Raw genomic sequence first — 20157 nt, forward strand, 5'->3', positions numbered from 1 at the left:
CCTGTCCGCCACTTAAAAGCGAACGTGTGGACATTACAAAAGCACAATTAGCCTAGATAGGTAGAGGTTAGCACTAATTAGCACACACATAAATTTGGCGATGCGCGCACGCACACAAGTGCATTGGTTCTGGCGGTGTTTACGACTTAGGAAATTTTTAAGACATTTTCAAATGAATGCTTTTATTTATTTTTATTTTATTCGACAATAATATTTCAAATGTACCTTTGGTTTAATATCTAGATCTTAATTTTAAATTTTGGCTGGGGTTGAGAAAGTTGTTAATGATCTCAATAGATGGCGCGTGGTTAGACACATGAGCTGAAAGAATAGAATAAATTCGATTGCTCTGGCGAGATCTCGTGATCGATTTTCTATTTAAATATTTATATTTATGAAACATTTGAATGTCACAAAACCAAAATATCAAATTCAAGCACTATATCATTGTAACTAGAACCACGGCTCGGCTTCGCCCTTGATACATAACCTCCTGAATGCTAGAAGTTGTAAATGTACCATTGGATTGTTTACCTATGTGATGTTTTGAAATTAGTCCAGTTGTTTCAACAATATCATCAAACAATTAACAAACTCTTCATCTTTATGTATGTAGTTAGTACAAATTTATCTAAGTAATTTGTCAAATGAATAGCAAAACATGATTTTAGCAGTTAGTCATACTGATTTTAAAAAGGGCTAGATTGTTTTAAAATTTCATTAGACGCAATACTAGATACATAAATAAATAATACTAAAAGTCCTCCTAAAACTAATGGTCGATCACGCGACACAGCGGGTTCCGTATATATTTTTCTACGAAGTTTGTGTGAACACTGCTTGGGATATAATCAATGATATTATTTATACAAACAAGAGGGATATAGTATTCTGATCTGCATAGTATAGAACATAAGTCTAAAAAATAAAAAACAACACTCCATTCAATAAACATTTATTCATTATAATTACAAAGAATATAAAGTTGTAACTGTATTAAGATAAAAGATGAAATCAGCTAAAAATAACCCAGAAGTTGCTATCGCAAGAAAGATTTAAAATGTACGATAAAAGACGAAGCAATGAATCTAATACATAAATTCGATACTGATGTTTTATATTAAAGCATATTATTTCGCTACAGTATATCCAATTAATATTTTCTATATTTTAAAATACAATTATTAAAGAGACAAAAACTACGAAGAATCGGTTACAACAAATTTATAGCGATTATTTTAAAAAATACACATAATTTACACTTAAATCTAATCGCAAATACGTCTCATAGTCACTTATATACAATGCATAACATTGAATTGTATAAAATATTAAATTTTATTGGAAATTTCATACTAATACCTACCTGATGCGAAGTCATTGAAAATTGAACGGTAATCTACCAATACCTTTATGAATGATGTCTATGTAAATAATTTGTAATTTCTATGAATTTATTTAATTTTCTTTATTAAGCCTACTTAACAGTTGCTTGTGTATAGCCCTACTACCTATAATATAACCAGTCCTTTATGAATTGACCAGTTGGAGGTTTTTGTTAGGCTGTCGAGGAAACTGCTAGCTTTTTCAAATGCTCCATGAACACTTGTAGTGAAACATCGTCCGTGAGCACGGGGGCGCCACCGTCCTGTGTTATAAAAATAAATATTATTATTTATTTCATATAATATTTTGATATACAAAAGATTAAAATCACTGGTAAATATTAAATGTATAAAGATTTTATCTCATTTACGTATTGAATCGTTTTTATACTTAAAGATGTACATTATATGTATATTTCAAAAATAACTTGTGGTGTGTCGAGGCATCTATAAAAAATCGAGGCATACCAAACACTAGACTTTTTATCAAAAAAGGGTTTGAATTTCATATTTACGACTTGAATAATATGGAAACCAGTCGTAAACAAATACGATTTTATAGCTACATAAAATATAATTAAATAACTCGAACAAAATAAACCGATATAAAAATCCACGTTTTACCAGTGATTTAAATAATTTTTTGTATATCAATGTAGGAAATTTGTAAATTTTATAACCATTTATATAGCCTTATAACCCAGTTCTAAGAACACTTATTTAACTGAAATTAGTAGTATCTATTAAAATATGTTATTGGTCCTGAAATCCTAAAAATATTAAAGCTAAAAAAATATTAATAATTATGACAATAAAATAATATTATCAGCGTGAGTGTAAAGTAATAAGATAAATACATATCAATAGATAAACTACTTATAATATTTTATTTAGATTCATTTTAGTCTTTTACAATTAATTTCGCCCTGGAAAGAAAATATACTAGCCCGAATCCTACCTCACAATAAAATATGAAAAAGCAGAACTTTATACATTATTACAAAATCTCTGTTATATCCATCATCACATGCTGTACTTGCATAAACATAAAAATAATTGTTAATGCATAACAAGCAAATAACAAATATAAATATAAAAACACACACACACACACACACACACATAATACTGCATATAAAAAAAATAAGCAAAATCTCCATGCCAAACGAAATATTATTAGTTTCCCAAGCGTTTTAATAAAAAAGTATAAAAAAAAAAAAAACTCTACCGCAGATGGTACTGGCATCGCCTGGTTTTCGTCGAAACAATGATGAAAAAAAAAAACAAAAACGTCAATTCAAATTTCAAACCATGCGTAACGCAAAATCATTCATGCAAATAAATTTTGTTAAATTAATAGTTTTAAAAGAATAATTAAACATTCACAGCCATTAAAGTGATTTAAAATATAGATTTTTATTATTTTATTAAAGTTAAGTTAAAAAGAAAATCTGCAAAAAAATAATAATTAAATGACAACACTGCAAACTGATAAAATAATTGAAAATGTAACTCACCCCTCCGTAAGCATACATGTTGTTGTGTGTCTGCGATGGGTTCACTTTGGACAATAGGAATCGTGCCTGGAATGAGAAAATTTAAATTTCATATGTTTTCAAACTGAACAGAACTGCAGTAAAATTCGTTAACATCATATTATTCATAAAATATATAGGTATATCTAAGAAAAAAAAAGTAAATGCGCGCGAAAAGCTTATCAATTTAAATACAACTCACAGAACTTTCTTGTCTATACTCTATAATCTATGCAATCGCACCAACGACAATCAAATTTTGAAATAAGGTGAAATTTTCTTCAATAGTCATGAAGATTGGATTGTTTTCGCGCCTATGTTTTGAAAATCGAACGCGACGTCGATAACAATAATGTTGTGGCGGATTATATTCAGTGTGGTCGTTGTTTCATGTACGTTATCACGAATACACGCGCACGGTCAGCGCTTAGACCGCATAAAAGGTTCCTTTAACTAATATAATATACTAGCTGTTCGCCCCTGCCCCACGCGGGTCGTTATTTTTTTTTGTCAAAATTTTATCAGTTACTAGCTGTTACCAGCGGTTTCACCCTTATTGCTCCACTTCTGATGGTCTTAGCGTGATGATATATAGCCTATAACCTTCCTCGATAAATTGGCTATCTAACACCGAAAAAATTTTTGAAATCGGACCAGTAGTTTTTGAGTTTAGCGCGTTCAAACAAACAAACAAACAATCTCTTCAGCGCTTTATAATATTAGATTATCCTAAGCACAGTGCAGACGAATATCATTAAAATCCGTTAAGCCAATCTTAAGTGGTGTAACTAACATGATTAAACAACGTTAAATAAAAGCGCCAAATATCTCGACTGGGGAAGAGCACAATAGAAGGATTCAAATAGAAAGTTTCAAATATTGTGGTATTTTCAGATTTAATGTGTGCATTGTTCTTGAGTGGTGTGCAAAAGGAAGACTTAGAAGTCAGCATGCTAACAAAACTGCAGCGATACAATGTTAATATAGACGAAATTAACAATTCGTGAGTAATTATCGAATAAAATTAATATAACTTTTAATTACTATTTAATTTAAACATTAAAATTGATATTTAAAGGCAAATGAAGGAAAAGTGTGTCACGCAGAATGTGTCCAATACCAAAACGAGCATTAGTGAGAAAAGCGAAACGCCAAGAAACCCATTCAATAAAACTAGACTACAAGGTACCTACGTATATTTTTATCCGATAGAGTTAAATAGAGAATAGTTGACATAAAACATTAATGCGAATTTATTTTTTAGTTGAAAATACAAAAGCCGTAGAACAAATAAAAGATACATCCGATGAAAAATTTTTACAAAATAAGGATACAATTTTGCCTTGGCCGTATGAAAGGAACAAAACTAAGAAACCAATCATTGAAACAAAACCTACGAATACCATAGAGTATATAAGAGGCCAACCCGACATAGCAAGTGTCATGAAATTTTGGGAAAATTACGCGGCATCTAGCCGTACGAAGCCTACATATAACTCGATAGAAATAAACCAAACAAATAGTCGACGAACTACGGAAAGTACTTTGAATATTGAAACGGACTCAAAACAATCAGATGTTATTCAAAAATTGATAGAACAATTAAACAATCTAAACAAAAAAGATGAATCAAGAATGAAACAAGCTCCAATCGAAGTAACTCGGATAATTAATACTGAATACCCTAGCATAAACGCAGAAGATTTTAAAATAAGTAATAATCAACAGATTCATAACATAAACTATAAACTCATGACCAGTGATCATATACAAAACGACAACATTATAAATAAAAACAAAGACAATATCAAAACAGAGCAGAATCTACCCGAGCAAAACTTTAGTGATATTTTTAATGCCATTAAACAATATTCAGATATGAAAAAATACGAAGTAATATCTAGAACACCGAAATACGAACCAATACAGCCTACACTAGAAGAAAATAGCAAAGACCAAAATGTGAAAGATAAAAGAGGCAATAATCAAGTAGTTCCTGAAGATGTAGTCCTAAAAATAGCTCAAACTGTAAAAGACTTAGTATTACGAGAACTACGTAAAGAATTTCAAACAACAACAAGTACAACACAAAAACGTAAGTATAAGTATTCCTTATAAATTGTAAGTAAAACAATATTTAGATATGTAACTCAATAATATAATCATTTCAGCTGAAATCCTATCTATATCACGGATGGAAACATATGCAAATGAAGAAAATATAATGGAGAAATTCATTCAAATGTTCCAAAGCATGACATCACAACAAAAACCTTCGAATCCTTTGAGTAACGATAGCAAAAACTCAGAAGTCAGAATCATAAAAAGGACACGTGTTCTTTTTAATCCTGACGTCATCTTAAACACACCAAAGCCTTACGATCTACAACCGCAAATCCATAGACATAAAACCGAAAAGAAACCCATACCAGACGCCATAACATTCCAAACAAATTCTTTAGAAATACCTCCTCTTGGAATACAAATAACCCATCGTCAATATCCCATAAATCAGAACATAATTGTAACAACGATAGCTCCGTTTAAACCCTTACAATATGGCAATGGTCATATATACAGTGATGGCGCTTCAGTCAAAGTGTATCCGAAAGAAATAATACAAAGTCCATTGAGCGCTAAATTTGTTAAACGTTCCGACGATTGTCCCTTACACCATAATTGCAACCACAAGAATGAAGACATCATAAGGTTCAGACTGGAAGGACACAAAGGAAACGCCAAATACGACACGGATTACTATGAGAAAATAAATTTGGGAAAACCAGTAGTAAAGAAAGATCAAATAAGTGCAGTGTTGTTGCCAAAATTCCATGAAAAGTTGGAGAAATCAGATGGTCTTGAAACATTTAGTGACGACGATTGCTGTAACAGTAAATACGGGATGATACCACAAATGGTGGACTGTTGCAACCAGAAAATCGCGTCGAGACAACAGATGTCGATCGCTAATATGAAGAGGGGTTCTTATGACGATACGCATTTTAGGAACTTTTTGAAAACCCAACAGAAAGTCACGGATATGCTTGAGAAGATTTTGGCATCTCGGACCAAGCCTGAACTACCGCGCAGTGTGGAAACAACATAATGTGTCATCAAGTGAAATAAATAACTCTGTAACTATGTAGTTTTGTTTTATTTTTTTTTATCACCGACACATGAAATATAACATAATTACATCGAGACGTCAAACACCATTTTTAACAAATATTGTTACCCTATATCCCTAAAAACATAAAATACAGGATGTTACATTTTCATTTTCTTAGAATCATGTGACCGATCTATAACGTCATTTACACATTACACATTATAGTAGAGCCATTTTAATAGGCAACATTTGACAGTTCAACAAATTTCCACAACGTAACCTTGTAACGACGACATAGAATAACATGATATTTCGTTTTGTTAGAACTGCACATTTGCTTAACTTTTTTAAATTACGATTACATATTTATAATAATAATGACCAATACAAGTAATTTCAAGATTTCATTTTACTGATTAACCATTCTAAACATAATAAACAATTTCTGAATTGAAGAACTGACGTCGCTACAATTTTGTGTCAATAAACCTTTTTTCTTTTTAAATACAAGAGATGTTACTCTAAAAATCGAAATATGACATCTAGAATCGAATGCATTGATTACTTGTGAATAAAAATCATCATAAATTAATAAATTCGATTGACAAATGTTTCAAATCCGTATCGATTAATTCACTTTAATCGATGTTTTTATGCAAGTTACATCTCTTCGAAGATAAAATTGATAGACGTCAAATGTTGCCTATTAAAATGGCTCGACTATAAGTTCTCACATCGCGTATCAATTCCCGTTGTATTAAAATTCGAAACTTATGTACATACATAATTTATATCTAAATATCGATACTTTATAACGGTCTAAAGAAGAAAATGTCTAATAAAATGCACTGCTTTTCGCAAGATCTCGGTATTCCGCATGTAATTATACGGTACATGTGCTATAAGGCTGTGTACACACCTGCGAGCCGCCATGCTCCGTGTCGATGTAGCGCGGCACGGGGAAGCGCGTCTGCAGTATCTCCTGCGCGTCGTCGACCGGAGCCCGTAACAGTTGCGCAAAGCTCTCGTACTCGGGCATGTCTTGGTAGCGGAGCGCGCGCCATTGCGCTATCGTCTGGAAGTAGTGTGTACATAGCATTAGGTTTTTTATAAATGTGAAAAAAATTAAATTAATATCTCTAAAAATCAAATCTTTAACCATAATCAAAAAGCACAATTCATATTTCCAACCCTCCTACATGTAATAACAAACCTCTCCGTGATAGATAAGTATTTGGAAGAACGTGTCCATGAGTAGAATGCGGTCCGGTTGTATGGAGGAGGTATCCAATAGGACTGGCTCTGGGGGTCCTCCAAAACTGTACGAGTACAGGATCGGTTGGATCATAATGAGGGACTGAGTGAGGTCCTCACGCATTAGCATGTGCCTGTAACAAGAATAAATCACTTTGGTAAAGGATGTTATAGGAAAAATAACAAATAATAATAACTTTGTGTAGTAGTAGTAGTGTACAGTAGTCCGATGAAGGATTTGCTCAATATACGAATGCGCGTGTGCGAATTTCCATTGCAATAGGAACAATTTGCAATTGAAATTAGCACACATGTCAGAAGTGAAACTTCTTTGGCAAGATTCAAAGATACAAAAATCATCGCCATAGTCCATAACTTGACGATATTGCCATGACGCGATCTTGAAATTTTACTCTCAACGCGCCTAAAGAATTTTCACATCAAAAATTTGTGCAAAAAATGTATTATAGTAACTAGTCATATACACACCAAATCTTGTGTTCATAATACAAACTTAAGCTTAAAACGAAAAAATAATCTTTTGTCTTATAATTTAATTTTACAATACCTATATTAAATCTTACCTATAGAAAGTAGTCTCATCCGGCGAATTATTGAACACTTGCAGGAACTGCGACCTCCGCAGATGGTACATGAACTGCGGGTACAGGCTGAAGTTCTCCGACAGACGGAAACTGTTCGGATCGTCCTTGCCGTACTCGCCGAACTTTTGACACTGCAAATTGAGATTTTTGTTAGATAATGATACAAAAGTTCCTTTGAAACTATTCTAAACGTAAGCGTATGTACAAAAGGGAAGCCAGAAAACGTTGCGCCGTAACGAAACAATTTACTCTCTGATAAGAAGTTATCATTCAATATTTGGTAGATTGTTAACATCTTTCAAATGAAACAGTATTTTTTCCTATTATTGGTAAACTATACGAGTTGGGTAGCCATAATACATAATACACTTTTGAAGTGAAACTTCTTTACATCACGGCATGGAGACAGGCGACGATTTTGGTATCTTTCAATCATGCCAAAGAAGTTTCACTTTTGACACGTGTGCTCGGCACACACGCAAATTTATTTATTTATTTTGGTTCTTGAGGAAGGTTTTAAGGGTATAGTATTTTGTAAGTTTTAGACAAAGAGGGCGAAAAGCTAGTGTACTTATATATAAAACGCGCAATATAACCGCACCAATCGGATCAGCATTCTGTCGAGCCAACGCAGCACATCGGGCCCATCCTCGTGGTCAGCGCGGTATACCACGAGACGCGCCATTACTACGGCCGCGGCTTCTTGGTCGAAGCCTGCTGCTATGTGGGGTAGATTCACTGCGGGGTCTGCCCAGCTGAAAATAATGTGCTATAGTTAATATTATACAACTTATTTTTGACGTGACAACGTCTTATAATTCGATAGAGCCGGCTGCACGCGCGAAAAAACATGACTCATGCGGCGTTACCTCGCTCTGAGGCGTTCCATGTAAGGCTTAAAGTGCAAGCGAGAGCGCGGAACGAGCGACAAAGAAGCACAATCGATGTCACGTTCAGCTATCGTCAGTAAACCGACTTTACAGACAACCAATTTTTTTTATTTGATTAGACTTCTTCTATAAAATTGTCATTTCCTAGATTTACCATTTACCATCGATACAGAAAGCAGTTTCTATAGAGAAGAGCCAGTCAGAAATTTTGTATCACTTACAAAACAGACTCACAATCCTACCATTGGTCATCGAAAATTTTTCATTGAAATTAACACCCTATTTCGTAGCATCAATGTTCAAAGTCGCTCATTAAAAACTACCTAATGCGCATAGGCAGAATTATGCTTTGGACAATTTTTGAGATAGATAGTGAGCCTAGTTCTGTATTTAAATGGTTAAAATGGATCATAAACATATTCATTAAAATCTTTTTTTTATCACTTAGCTCGTGGGTCACTTAATTTCCTTAATTTGTTAAATGTTATATTATATATTTATAAGCAAACATTTATAGAACTAATACATACTTGCGTGCAATAGTAGTGACACGGATGCGTCTCTGTCCACTGGAGTGCTGGTAGTTGGTGATGAATTGTACACAGCCACGTCCACCTTGAGGTACTGGAGCAGCATGCTGGTTTACCACCTGCAGAATATTTAAGAAATGGTAAGGTTTATTAGTCTGTATATAAATGTTTGTCTATTGATATACTTGAATTTTGGAAGTGAATAAAATTCGCGCAAACGGAAATAATAATTAATTTTATTACAAACACACACTTCAACTTTCACTATTTGAGTTAGTGTCAGTTGTCATATTTTGTACATAGTGAAAGGCCGCGTTTCCATCTGCAAGAAAACTTCCGCAAGAAATGTCCGAAAGTCTGACTGACATCAGCTTGCAAGTCTAATTCCGCAACCTGCAAGTAGACTTGCAAGCTGCTATCAGACAGACTGTCGGACATTTCTTGCGGAGGTTTTTTTGCAGATGGAAACGCGGCCTAACAAACTCAAATTCTATAATTACATCAAAATGTCAGAATACAATGAAATTACCTCAAAGAAGATAGCCATGGTAGTGCTGGGTGTGAACGTGCACATCTTCCATTGACATGTGTTACCCATGCCCACCTCCTGGTCGGAGACACAAGGGCCTTTCACATTGAGCGAAACGCAGGAACCAATCGCTCCGGAAACTAGAAATATTGTGTAATTATAATTGATTAAAATAGTTTACATTAATCTATATTTGATGAGTCAAAAACACTTTAAAGAAGTCTAGTAAAAAAGGTAAATGTTCGTGTTTAAGTACGAAAAGAGAGTAAAAGATGAGACATAAGAAAATATTGAAATTGAGAAAGAAATAAATGCACACATGTTTGACACAATAGAAAATCTATTGTGTCTATTCCCGATCGGGCCGCCTCGGTGGTCAATGGGTTAATACATTACTACAGATAAAATAGGAAATAATTAATCCAATAAGAAAATAATATAATTCTTACTATAAAATATACATCAATTGTACAAATGATAAGTCTAATAAGAAGTTACGTACTCTTCAGTTCCCTACTGCATTTAACTTCCATAGTTCCATTGAAAGCCATTTTATAATCTCCCTTCTGATCCTTAGCAAACACTCGTTGGAATGTTTGCTTGAATAGAGATGAATTGAACGAGTCACCCATTACCATATGACCCCTGAAATTAAACCATATAGATTAATTGTTATTCTATTTCGTTTTTTTAAACACAATTTACATATAGATAATTACTATATTCATTTAGTATGATAATTGCATTGTCATACCAAACAAAATTTGCATAATCTTGAATGAATTGAAACAAATATTTTATAGAATATTGTAAATTTTAAAAGAATATAAGGATAGGTCAATAATATTGCTCAGGAATGGAGAAAGACGCGGGTTCGAATCCCGACTTGTGATCGTTTTTTTCTATATTTTAAAAAATTTCAATTTATAAAGCATTTGAACGCTATAAAACTAGAAATATCAAACATAGGATATTATACAAACCCAGTTGAGTTACAGCACTGCTTCATCTCCATAAGACCAGTTTGATCTAACGCACATGAATAAATGTCAATCGCATGACCATTAGTCGCAGACCTCAATGCTAACGCCTCATAATGTTTGATCGCCTTCTTCATGTATTTAGCATTATCCTTGTGAATGTCATGGTGGGAGCGGATAGGTTGCTTCAGTTCATCGTTAACAACTTGACCTGGGCCCTGCGAGCAAGGACCACCAAGGAACATCATGATCCTAGCTCCTGTATTGGGATAGGTCACTTCCAATAACCCAACAGCTAAAGAGAGAGCGACGCCACTGCTCCTCAATGGACGTTTACCAACACCTAGAGGCCAGGGATCACGGCCCAGTTCACTTAACAAGTCAGTTAGAGCCATGTCACATTGCTTAACTGGTTGCAAGAATCGGTGAGCTGGTGTCTGTGGCACAGGGGCCCCTTGCCTCTGCTGAGGGTTCGGTACATTCACTCTGCCTATCGCAAGTTGCTCTTGAATCTGCTTCGCTGATAAATCTTTTGTTCCTTTGAATACATAGCACTTGTATATTCCTTCAGATCCTGAAAAATAAGTGCATTGTTTTAGAATTTACAACAAAACTCTTTAAAGGTCTTCTTACTTTTATTAAATATAAAAACATTAGTCATGATAATTTTAATCATAGAGGTTGATATAAACATGTTGCAATACAATTTTTATTACAAATTTTTCCTTCTTTCATATAAAAGTTACTCAATTGGAAAGAACCATTTCATTATGCAACAATGATAACATGACAAATGACAACATTTCACATACCCAATTCATGTATTTGAACCATGCGTCCAAAGGTGATCAGGCCCACGAGAGCATTCTGCGGCATTAAACTGAGTGATGTTTGGAGAGAATCTTTCAACGCTCCCAGTTCCTCTTCATCCATGCAAGTGTCAACAACTAACAGGAAGATGGGTGGCATGCTGTGTGCACGAGTAATGGTGTATTCTATTGTTGAGAAGTTGGGGATCAGCTCGGCTGGTTGGTGCTGTTCTGATATCGCAGCATATTGCGGCGGGAACTGTAATATTTGTGTAAATTTATTGCATTGAATGCCCGAAACATTTTGGAGAATGAGTCATGTATTAATTAATGTAATATGTAATTTATTTGATAAATATAGAAATAATGCAATAATACAGTGTAGTTTTATTCAATTGATACAGTTTAAGTTACAAATATTGAATGTTCAGTCAGGTGAACAAAATAAATTACACAGATATACTTACAGGGTTTCTTTGGAAACAGAAGTTGCACACCCATAACTTGGCTCTATAATCAACTTGGCACATTGGATTTAATACAGCTCGACACGTATTACGTGTACATAGCACTGGCTCGTATTGAATAGGTGGTAAATCGGGACGTTCCTTCAACGGCTGGTACAAACTAACGAGAGGAACCACAAGTCTCGTAGCTTCGATTCTACTCGAAGGCCACACGTTCCACGTAAACCGTATTCCATCTCGATCTTCATTTTGCTGTATAAACTCCTCGTACGTCGCCATGTCGTTAATTCTGATCAGAAAACATACAAACTATGAAACATAACTTACGAGAAAACATCATTGTAATTATACGTGACAAAGCGACATAAGATTACCTACCAGGATCTCATGTGTTGACCTTAACAAAAGCACATTAAATTTACGTCTTCAAACCACAACTCTTATGTTTAATTTGGTTGTTTTACAAGAAATTATTGAACAACATCAATCAGAATCCACTAGGTTTTTGCCGAGCTGATTTGGCAATTGTCAAAACCAAAGACATCAAACTGTCACCTAGCCACGTCATTTTTGAAAACGCAATACAATATAATGTTTATCAAAATAAATGTAATTTTAGTATAATTTGATGTCTTCCATTTATATATAGTTTAAAATATATTATTATAAATTAAAATATTTTGATGAAAAACTCTATGGTAAAAGTCTATGTACCAAAGACAACGCTAGCAAGTCTAGCGTCTTTTGTCTATGGCTCAGATAGTTGCGTTCCTTTTTCACATAGTAAAAAGTATAAATTACTATAAAATTATGTAAAATAATATGTGATTTTAATAAATACTGTCAAACCGATAAAAAAAATAATAGAAAACTTATAAACAAGTGTAAAAGTGAACAGTTACATAAAAAAACGCTGTAAAATTGGGAACGTTTACGGGTCATTAGTGTGTAAACCCAGTAATGAAACGTTCTTGAATGAAATATTTTTTTTATTTTTGGGACATAGTAAATTATATTTCGTTTGTAAGACATGGTTTTTAAAATTTATTGTATTTTATACAATCCAATCAATGTTTTTGGACATAATAAGTGATTATAAATTAATTGATATGTCATTGCTTTGTTTTAAGAGCAGGAAGTTTACATCAAAAAGTGCGACTGCGCACTGGCCAAATTAGTAGGTAGTGTGAAAGAAAATGGCGATCAGCGAAAGGCGTCCGGAGTTAACGTGATGAAAAACATTGTTAAAAGCTCAATTACATAGTGTTATAGTTATTAATTGTGTCAGATGTAGATTAATTAAGTGTTAATGAATAGTGATTGTGTATAAAAATGGCTGCGAATATGTACAGAGTCGGCGGTAAGTAACAATAATTGGTTATTTTTGTTGTAGCTTCGCCGGTTCACCGCCAGCCGACTAGCGGTGCTTTGCTTTGATTGTCGTACCTTCATTAATTGTTCACATTAATTAGTCCAATAATACAGAAATACACCGTTTTGCCGCTATTTTGATCGATTTCAAAGCTATTTGACAGATCTTTTTGCGGTAAAACAATGTTTATATGAAATATTTATTTTACCAAAATTCTCAAATAGGACATTAGCATTTGCATCTAGGTATCATTGTATCGGCTTGCGTATCTCGGTGCGGAGAGCGAGGCATGGTACTTTAGTCATCAAGTATGTTTTTCCGTTCGTTATCAAACTTATTTGCGAGAGTTTTGTTAGTTTTGACGTGAGATTTTAGGTTATAACCAATGTTGTCAAAACAGTTTTGTCATATTTTTCATGATTTATTAAATGGAATGTGTTTATTTATATGCATTTAACGTTCTTTGAAGGCAACATAACACATATTTCATAAAAGTATATAATTTATGTGTATTTGAAAAATAGTAATATTTCGAATTAGTAGTATTTAGAGGTAGTAGTAATACAATAAGAGTGGTTTAGAGATACCGCGAGGACCCGGCGACTTATGTGGCGCGCTTCGCGGTCGCCGCGGCGAATGTTAATTAGCTCTTCCCTTTAGACAACTTCCTATTACTAAATACCGCGCCATTGAAAAACTTGTCATACCACTCTTTGGGTTAATTGTTTTTCGTTGAAACATGTATTCAAATAAATGAAACTTGAATTTTTTTAGTATTACTTACTATTAAGCCTGATAAGATGTTTGATCAACATTAGTGAAGTCATTTAAAAAAATTGTATATTGAATGAAAGTAACTATGCATCACAAGATCATTATTTAATAAAATATCACAACCAAAACCAAAGTATTCAGTAACTATATTGTTCAAATCAGAAAGACATTTCAACGACAATCACTATAGAATGAAGAAGTGTGCAAAATTCTGATATTGATGTTCTCTGATTGTGGATATATATTTTTGCAATGACCTCAAGCACCTGCATACATACCTAATACACTTGTATCTGACAAAGAATTGCTTGACCTACATTTACTGCCTGAGTTTTTTGTGTAAAGAAATTGACTTACTGTTGAGGTCATGCTACTTGTAATCAATATCAATAATATAAATATTCTATTAATTCTATTGTCCAAAGGTAAATATTACACTTATAGAGAGTAATTGTAAAAACTATTCATGGGTTTGGTTTCCAACAAGACAGAGATGATATAAAAATTACATATTGGATTGATGCAGGTTTACGATTAGAACCACTATGTGTTCTCTCAGATTCTATAGAAAACTACATATTACGAAGTATACTTAGAATATAAATGCTAAAATTATTGAAGAATGTTGACAATAACAGAGTAATATGCGCTCATATTTTTTAATTTTCTTATGTTTGTTCCCACCAAATTCTACAAGACTTGAGCAACTTGAAAGTTTCTATGATACACTATAGAAACCAATAAAAATGACATTATTCATAAACAAAAAAATTTTTTGTTAGTCTTTAAATAAAGATCAGTGAGATTACTAGGTAAATAAGATATAGTAGTCCTATTACCGAACATTCCCAAAACAACAGAAGTAATAGAAACAATAGTAAAGCATAAAATATGTCTAGAAATTCACTTAAGAAATATTTATAGTTACATACCTACCTAGGGTCATTGCGCCAGTTCGCGTCCACTTAGTGCAGTTGGAAAGTTTGAAGGAGAAAATAAAAATGTTCCAGAACAAATTTCAACGCAAAATTTATGTAACGTGTTCATTACATAGTCTTGTTTAAGATTTACTTTCAATTGTGTTGGAAATATCATGTGGTTTTTATTTATCTAGACAAATAGCAGAATTAGGCGTTTTACCCAGTTCGCGTCCAAAAATTCCAGTTTGCGTCCACCTGTGGACCAGTTCGCGTCCACCGGCTAAGAAAAGGAATTAAGAGTGTATTGGGTGATTTCTTATCAGATAAATGCAAATAAAAATTAGATTTTAATAAATTATTTATTTATGAATATAGTTATTTAATAATAACCAGTCAAATGTGAGTGAGACTCGCACACCGAGGGTTCCGTATTAACCTGTTTTTTTCCATATGTTTTAACTGCAAATGATTATTTTTTCAATGTTTCCCTTATTTGTGCTATAAGACGTTGCTTCGTACCAAACTTCAAGTGTCTGTGTTCACGTAAAGTACCCTGTAGGTTTTGATTCCCTTGCGAATGTCGAAATTTGCGAAAATTTGCAGCATAGACGGCTATATCTTTTGATTACTTTGGCTTATAAGTTTGATTTTTTCACTGCTTCAAGGGACCGTAGACTTGAGTATTCAATATAAATTTCAGCTTTATACCTCCACGCGTTACTGAGAAAAAGACAGAAAGACAGACCGGCAGACGGACATACAGACGGACGGATATCAAAGTGATCCTACAAGGATTCCGGTTTTTCCTTTTGAGGTTCGGAACCTTAAAATCAACATTTGCTGTAAAAAACTGAAAGAAAACTTATTTATATTTATCTTCTCATTATTATTAGAACTAAAAATTAACAAAAAACAAAGTTACGTTATGTAAATAAATAATAATCAATTCTATTAATTAAGATTACCTGCCTACCCTATTTTTTAGTTTCTATTAAATTTCTTTTTTGTTTACTATCTATTATTTTCTTAACCACAGTCTCATTCTTAGAATACCCATTTTAAAATGAAAAAATAGCATAAAAATTTGCTAATTTTAATGAAAATTTAAATTATTAACTTGTAGTCTTAGTCAAAAATTTACAATCTATTTTAAATACATATTTTAACAAACAATTCATTGCTACATAATGACAAACAATGTGGACGCAATATGTTCTATTGTTATGCACTATAGGTATAGTTTGCGACCACCGTGGACGCAAAATGGAAGTTGTACAAATTCGGTGTAGTAATTCGCGTCCACCTTATTTTAGCTATTAATTGTAAAAGATATAAGCTGATTTATAATCCATACTATTCCATGTTTTGTTAGCAAAGTAAAGAAACAGTTACATATTCAAAAATTCACATTTAACAATAAGATACTTACCGTCGAACGCGACGTATCGCACTATTTTTTTCTCAAAATCCCGCGCATTTTAGCTCTCTCGTTTAATAGCCAAAATTAAATATTTTTTTTAAATAGGATAGGCGGTGCGCAGGCTTTTTTTGAATATGTGTGCATGTCTCTTGTACATTGAGATATTATCGGAAATTTTTCTTAGTTCAATTTTACTTAAAGTTTACTTATTTTCGTGAATTTTCTAAAAGATATCCGCAAAATGGACGCGAATGGGCATGTGGACGCGAACAGGCGCAATGACCCTAGTAAATATTTCATATTAATGATCTTAACAAATTTTATTAAATAATATATATAAATAATAAATATATTGTTTAATTTTACGTAGTATTATGTGTACATTATAAAGTTAATACAATTTTATTAATAATGAATAATATGAATAATAGTAATATAAACAAATCTTTATCTTTCCACAAATTCTCTGATAAAGTTTCAACAGATAAACAACTTTTATTAAAATGGATGTTATAGACTATACTTATGTAAAACTATATGATATGTATAAATAAATAAAAAACTTATAATAAATAATGCTATAAACATAAATGAACAACAAAAAATAAATTGATAAAAAATGTCAATCATTCATCATCAATTATGTTAAAAACAAATTTTGAAGGTTTATTTATCTAATTAATTAATTGTAATATTCTCTATACTTATAAATTTTTGTTACTGTACCATTCAAATAAAATTTTATACATTTGATGCTATACGAATTTTACGCAATTTATCCCCTCACTCTATGACCTATTATGACCCTCTTGTTTGGTCATTTACCATAAACATTAATTGGTGACCTACCAGTAGTATGAAGACGCGTATTTGGTAGAGCTCAAGCGCGCTCGCGTTATGCATATTCGTACGTGAAAAAGGGACGCAATCTGACCGTGCATTCTTTACCTTATCTAAGGCAAATACACTTTTAATATTGTATACAGAATCATATTATACCTAAGTAAAGATGAGATTAGTAAACGTTTCTTAATTCAACGTTAAAATTGTATTTTGCGACATTTTTTACTATGTAGAGATTAGTGATTACGTATTCGTTTGTAATGTTGGCCGTTACGTAAAGATTGTACCGAGCGATCTATCTTTAATAATATTTGTTTATACGTCACTCTAGGTGTTAAAATATAGATAACGTGAATCATTTTCAAAAGATTTTGTTAATTAATCCCGCGCTAGCATCGATACAAAAAATTTTCTATGTAAAAGTGACCAAATTATTCGTCGCTTGGTCAATTCGCGGATTTGACACAATAATCGGTCTACATCGTGGCGTCGTTGAAAAGTGGTAGAAAATAAAAATGCATTTCTATTGCGTGGCATGAAACTTTCACACGACACGGTTTCTAATGTCGTGTGATACATAATATTTAATTTAATCGATAACAATTTGTTGAACCCATTTTGGATAATATGTCTACTTACTATAACATTCTTATCACCTTTAATACACTTTGTACCTAGCTAAAAGAAAACGGAATTAAAAACAGTATGATTCACAATAAAATAAAACATTTTATTGTACCTACCTAGTTCGTGTTTAATTTGTATTGGTATAAAATATCTATGAATAACAGTCATTATAAAAAAAATGCACCAACTAGGATGTAGGACGTAAACATACAAACGTGAATTTGCATCAGATTCTTTATAATAATATTTCGTAATTATTCCCTCTAGAAGTTAATTAAGGACAGAAAACAATAAACGATAAGCCGTAGGATATCATCCTCGGAAGAAGTCAAATGGTATATATCCGTTAAAAACAAACCATGTACCTAGGTACGAATTTAAAAATGCATAATATAATGATAAGGACCATTTTTTAATCCCCTTTCTGTATTTAAATTGAAAAATAAAAGCCAAGTTTTATAAACAGTGAATTCACATGAAATTCACGTCCGTAATGATAGTTTTGGCGGCTTGACATGGGGACACCCTTTCGCGATCACGGAAGATAAACAAAAAGTCAAATTATCCAAACTGAATCATAATTTTATATTTATCATAGTACCTATCTAGCCTATATCATATTCGTTAATTTGAATAACACTATTGAAAGTAATGTTTAAATATTTTCGTTATTTCACAAATTGCCGACAGCAAAAGAAAAACAGCGGTACGACTCCAGAGCGACTCGCAACTTGCAATGCGGCTTTGCTGAGCGTGCTGCGAGGAATGTTATTCACCTGTCCAATATTGTTAAACGGAAAATCTTTACACAGAATCCTTATGCGTTTTGTATTTAGTATTTACCTCTGCTCGTATTGCTTTGTCATACCTTTTACGTAGTCATGTGAATTTTTAATTTGTAACTAAATGTTATGTAGTTAGTCGTTACAGACATATCAATAGAGGGTCGTTTCTTATAAGGTTAATTTAATTAGGTTTCCAACTGATAATAAGACTTTCTTTCACAAATGTAATATTTTACAAGAATTAAAATTACCCAATGGAATTAATTAAAAGTGTATCACATATTGTGTCACTAAAAAAACAGGATGTCGATATAACTGGATAGTAATAAGTCGAATACTCATATGAGGCGATAATTAATGTTCCTATAAATTAAAGCCACGTATTCATTACGGGATACTCGCGATTAATACAGATTAATTATTAATATTGTTGCAAAAAATGATCCATATGACGTCGCTGTCGTAATCACCTTACCACAGAGCAGTGGTGAAAGTTGCATACCTAAGTAGGTACCTACTGTACCGAACAATAAACTCGTCCTGTTGAGCTGAACTCGACCGGTCGCTTACTTTAAATTGTTATATTTTACTAACGCTAAGAACGAGAGCATAATGTGACCTGTGTTTTCTTTTGTACGTTTTTGTCCGAAAACTGTTCTAATTCTAATGACAATCTCGTATCTTGACGAAACCGCAGGCAACAACCTTTAAGTTTAGTTGTATAATAATTAATTAAAAAATAGGTTAAATGTATCCCTGATGTCTGAAAAATACTTGCAACGAAGGCATTGATTGTATTGAGGTGCCTATAATATTTTTAATGGTCAATATGAGAGCACAAATGAAATAACAGTGTGACTGTTATGTTTACCATTTTATATACCAATTAATGATATATAACATGTTCTACCAAATAAAAAAGTTCAGAAAACACAAATATTGCAATTACACATACCTAATAGGTATCCATTCCTACGTCTAATAGGGAGCTCAGAGATAGGAAGTCTGTGTATTAAGTATGACGAAATCCTCCCCAAAACTCGTTGTAACTGAACCACATAAAAACATTCAGTAGCAACTAGCAATTTAGATGTATTTGTACAAAATTAGTAAATGTTAAGATTATGAACACGCAGTACTTTTTATCCCGGTTGAACTCGGCTAAGTTGCACCTTGCAAACCACTAGGAAGTTGTTATATTTATGTATTAGCATGTGCTGTCTTACATCATAGTTTACATAATGTGAATAGAATCTAATTGCATGAAAATTACGCGTACTATATGACTATATATATGACTTTGTCACCTTTTTAGACTTTTTA

General features: G+C 32.7%; 2 protein-coding genes across 3 annotated transcripts in view; one reads left to right on the forward strand and one right to left on the reverse strand.

Moving 5' to 3' along the window:
• Positions 1-939: 939 nt before the first annotated feature.
• Positions 940-12627, reverse strand: LOC123699469 (protein transport protein Sec23A). Of its 2 annotated transcripts, XM_045646408.1 has the most exons (14): positions 12472-12627; positions 12094-12382; positions 11630-11885; positions 10821-11391; positions 10340-10482; positions 9838-9977; positions 9309-9427; positions 8490-8643; positions 7868-8019; positions 7243-7417; positions 6949-7104; positions 2903-2968; positions 2614-2634; positions 940-1648 (listed from the first exon to the last, which is right to left on the reverse strand). In XM_045646408.1, the coding sequence occupies exons 2-14, from the start codon at positions 12370-12372 to the stop codon at positions 1559-1561; spliced, it is 2322 nt and encodes a 773-aa protein (XP_045502364.1). In that variant the 5' UTR covers positions 12373-12382; positions 12472-12627; the 3' UTR covers positions 940-1558. The 2 variants fall into 2 exon arrangements, with proteins under 2 accessions (XP_045502364.1, XP_045502366.1); XM_045646410.1 differs by lacking the exon at positions 2614-2634.
• A 234-nt stretch (positions 12628-12861) lies between these two features.
• The window catches only part of LOC123699894 (metastasis-associated protein MTA3), a 58500-nt gene continuing 51204 nt past the window's right edge, over positions 12862-20157 (forward strand). The window contains exon 1 of the mRNA XM_045646942.1: positions 12862-13453. Coding sequence (XP_045502898.1) covers positions 13426-13453 — 28 coding nt within the window. The 5' untranslated portion in view covers positions 12862-13425. The remainder of the gene's footprint in view (positions 13454-20157) is intronic.

This window comes from Colias croceus, chromosome 18 (genome assembly GCF_905220415.1).
Source record: "Colias croceus chromosome 18, ilColCroc2.1".
In the NCBI taxonomy this organism is placed as follows: domain Eukaryota; kingdom Metazoa; phylum Arthropoda; class Insecta; order Lepidoptera; family Pieridae; genus Colias; species Colias croceus.

What these genes read in the sequence shown, in the direction of transcription:
- LOC123699469 (XM_045646408.1), bottom strand. Translation starts at nt 12,372, where the DNA reads ATGGCGACGTACGAGGAGTTTATACAGCAAAATGAAGATCGAGATGGA. An exon ending in ATGCAGTAGGGAACTGAAGA is followed by an intron (nt 9,978 to 10,339) that starts GTACGTAACTTC and finishes CAATATTTCTAG; the next exon opens with TTTCCGGAGCGATTGGTTCC. An exon ending in ACAGAATGCTGATCCGATTG is followed by an intron (nt 8,020 to 8,489) that starts GTGCGGTTATAT and finishes CTCAATTTGCAG; the next exon opens with TGTCAAAAGTTCGGCGAGTA.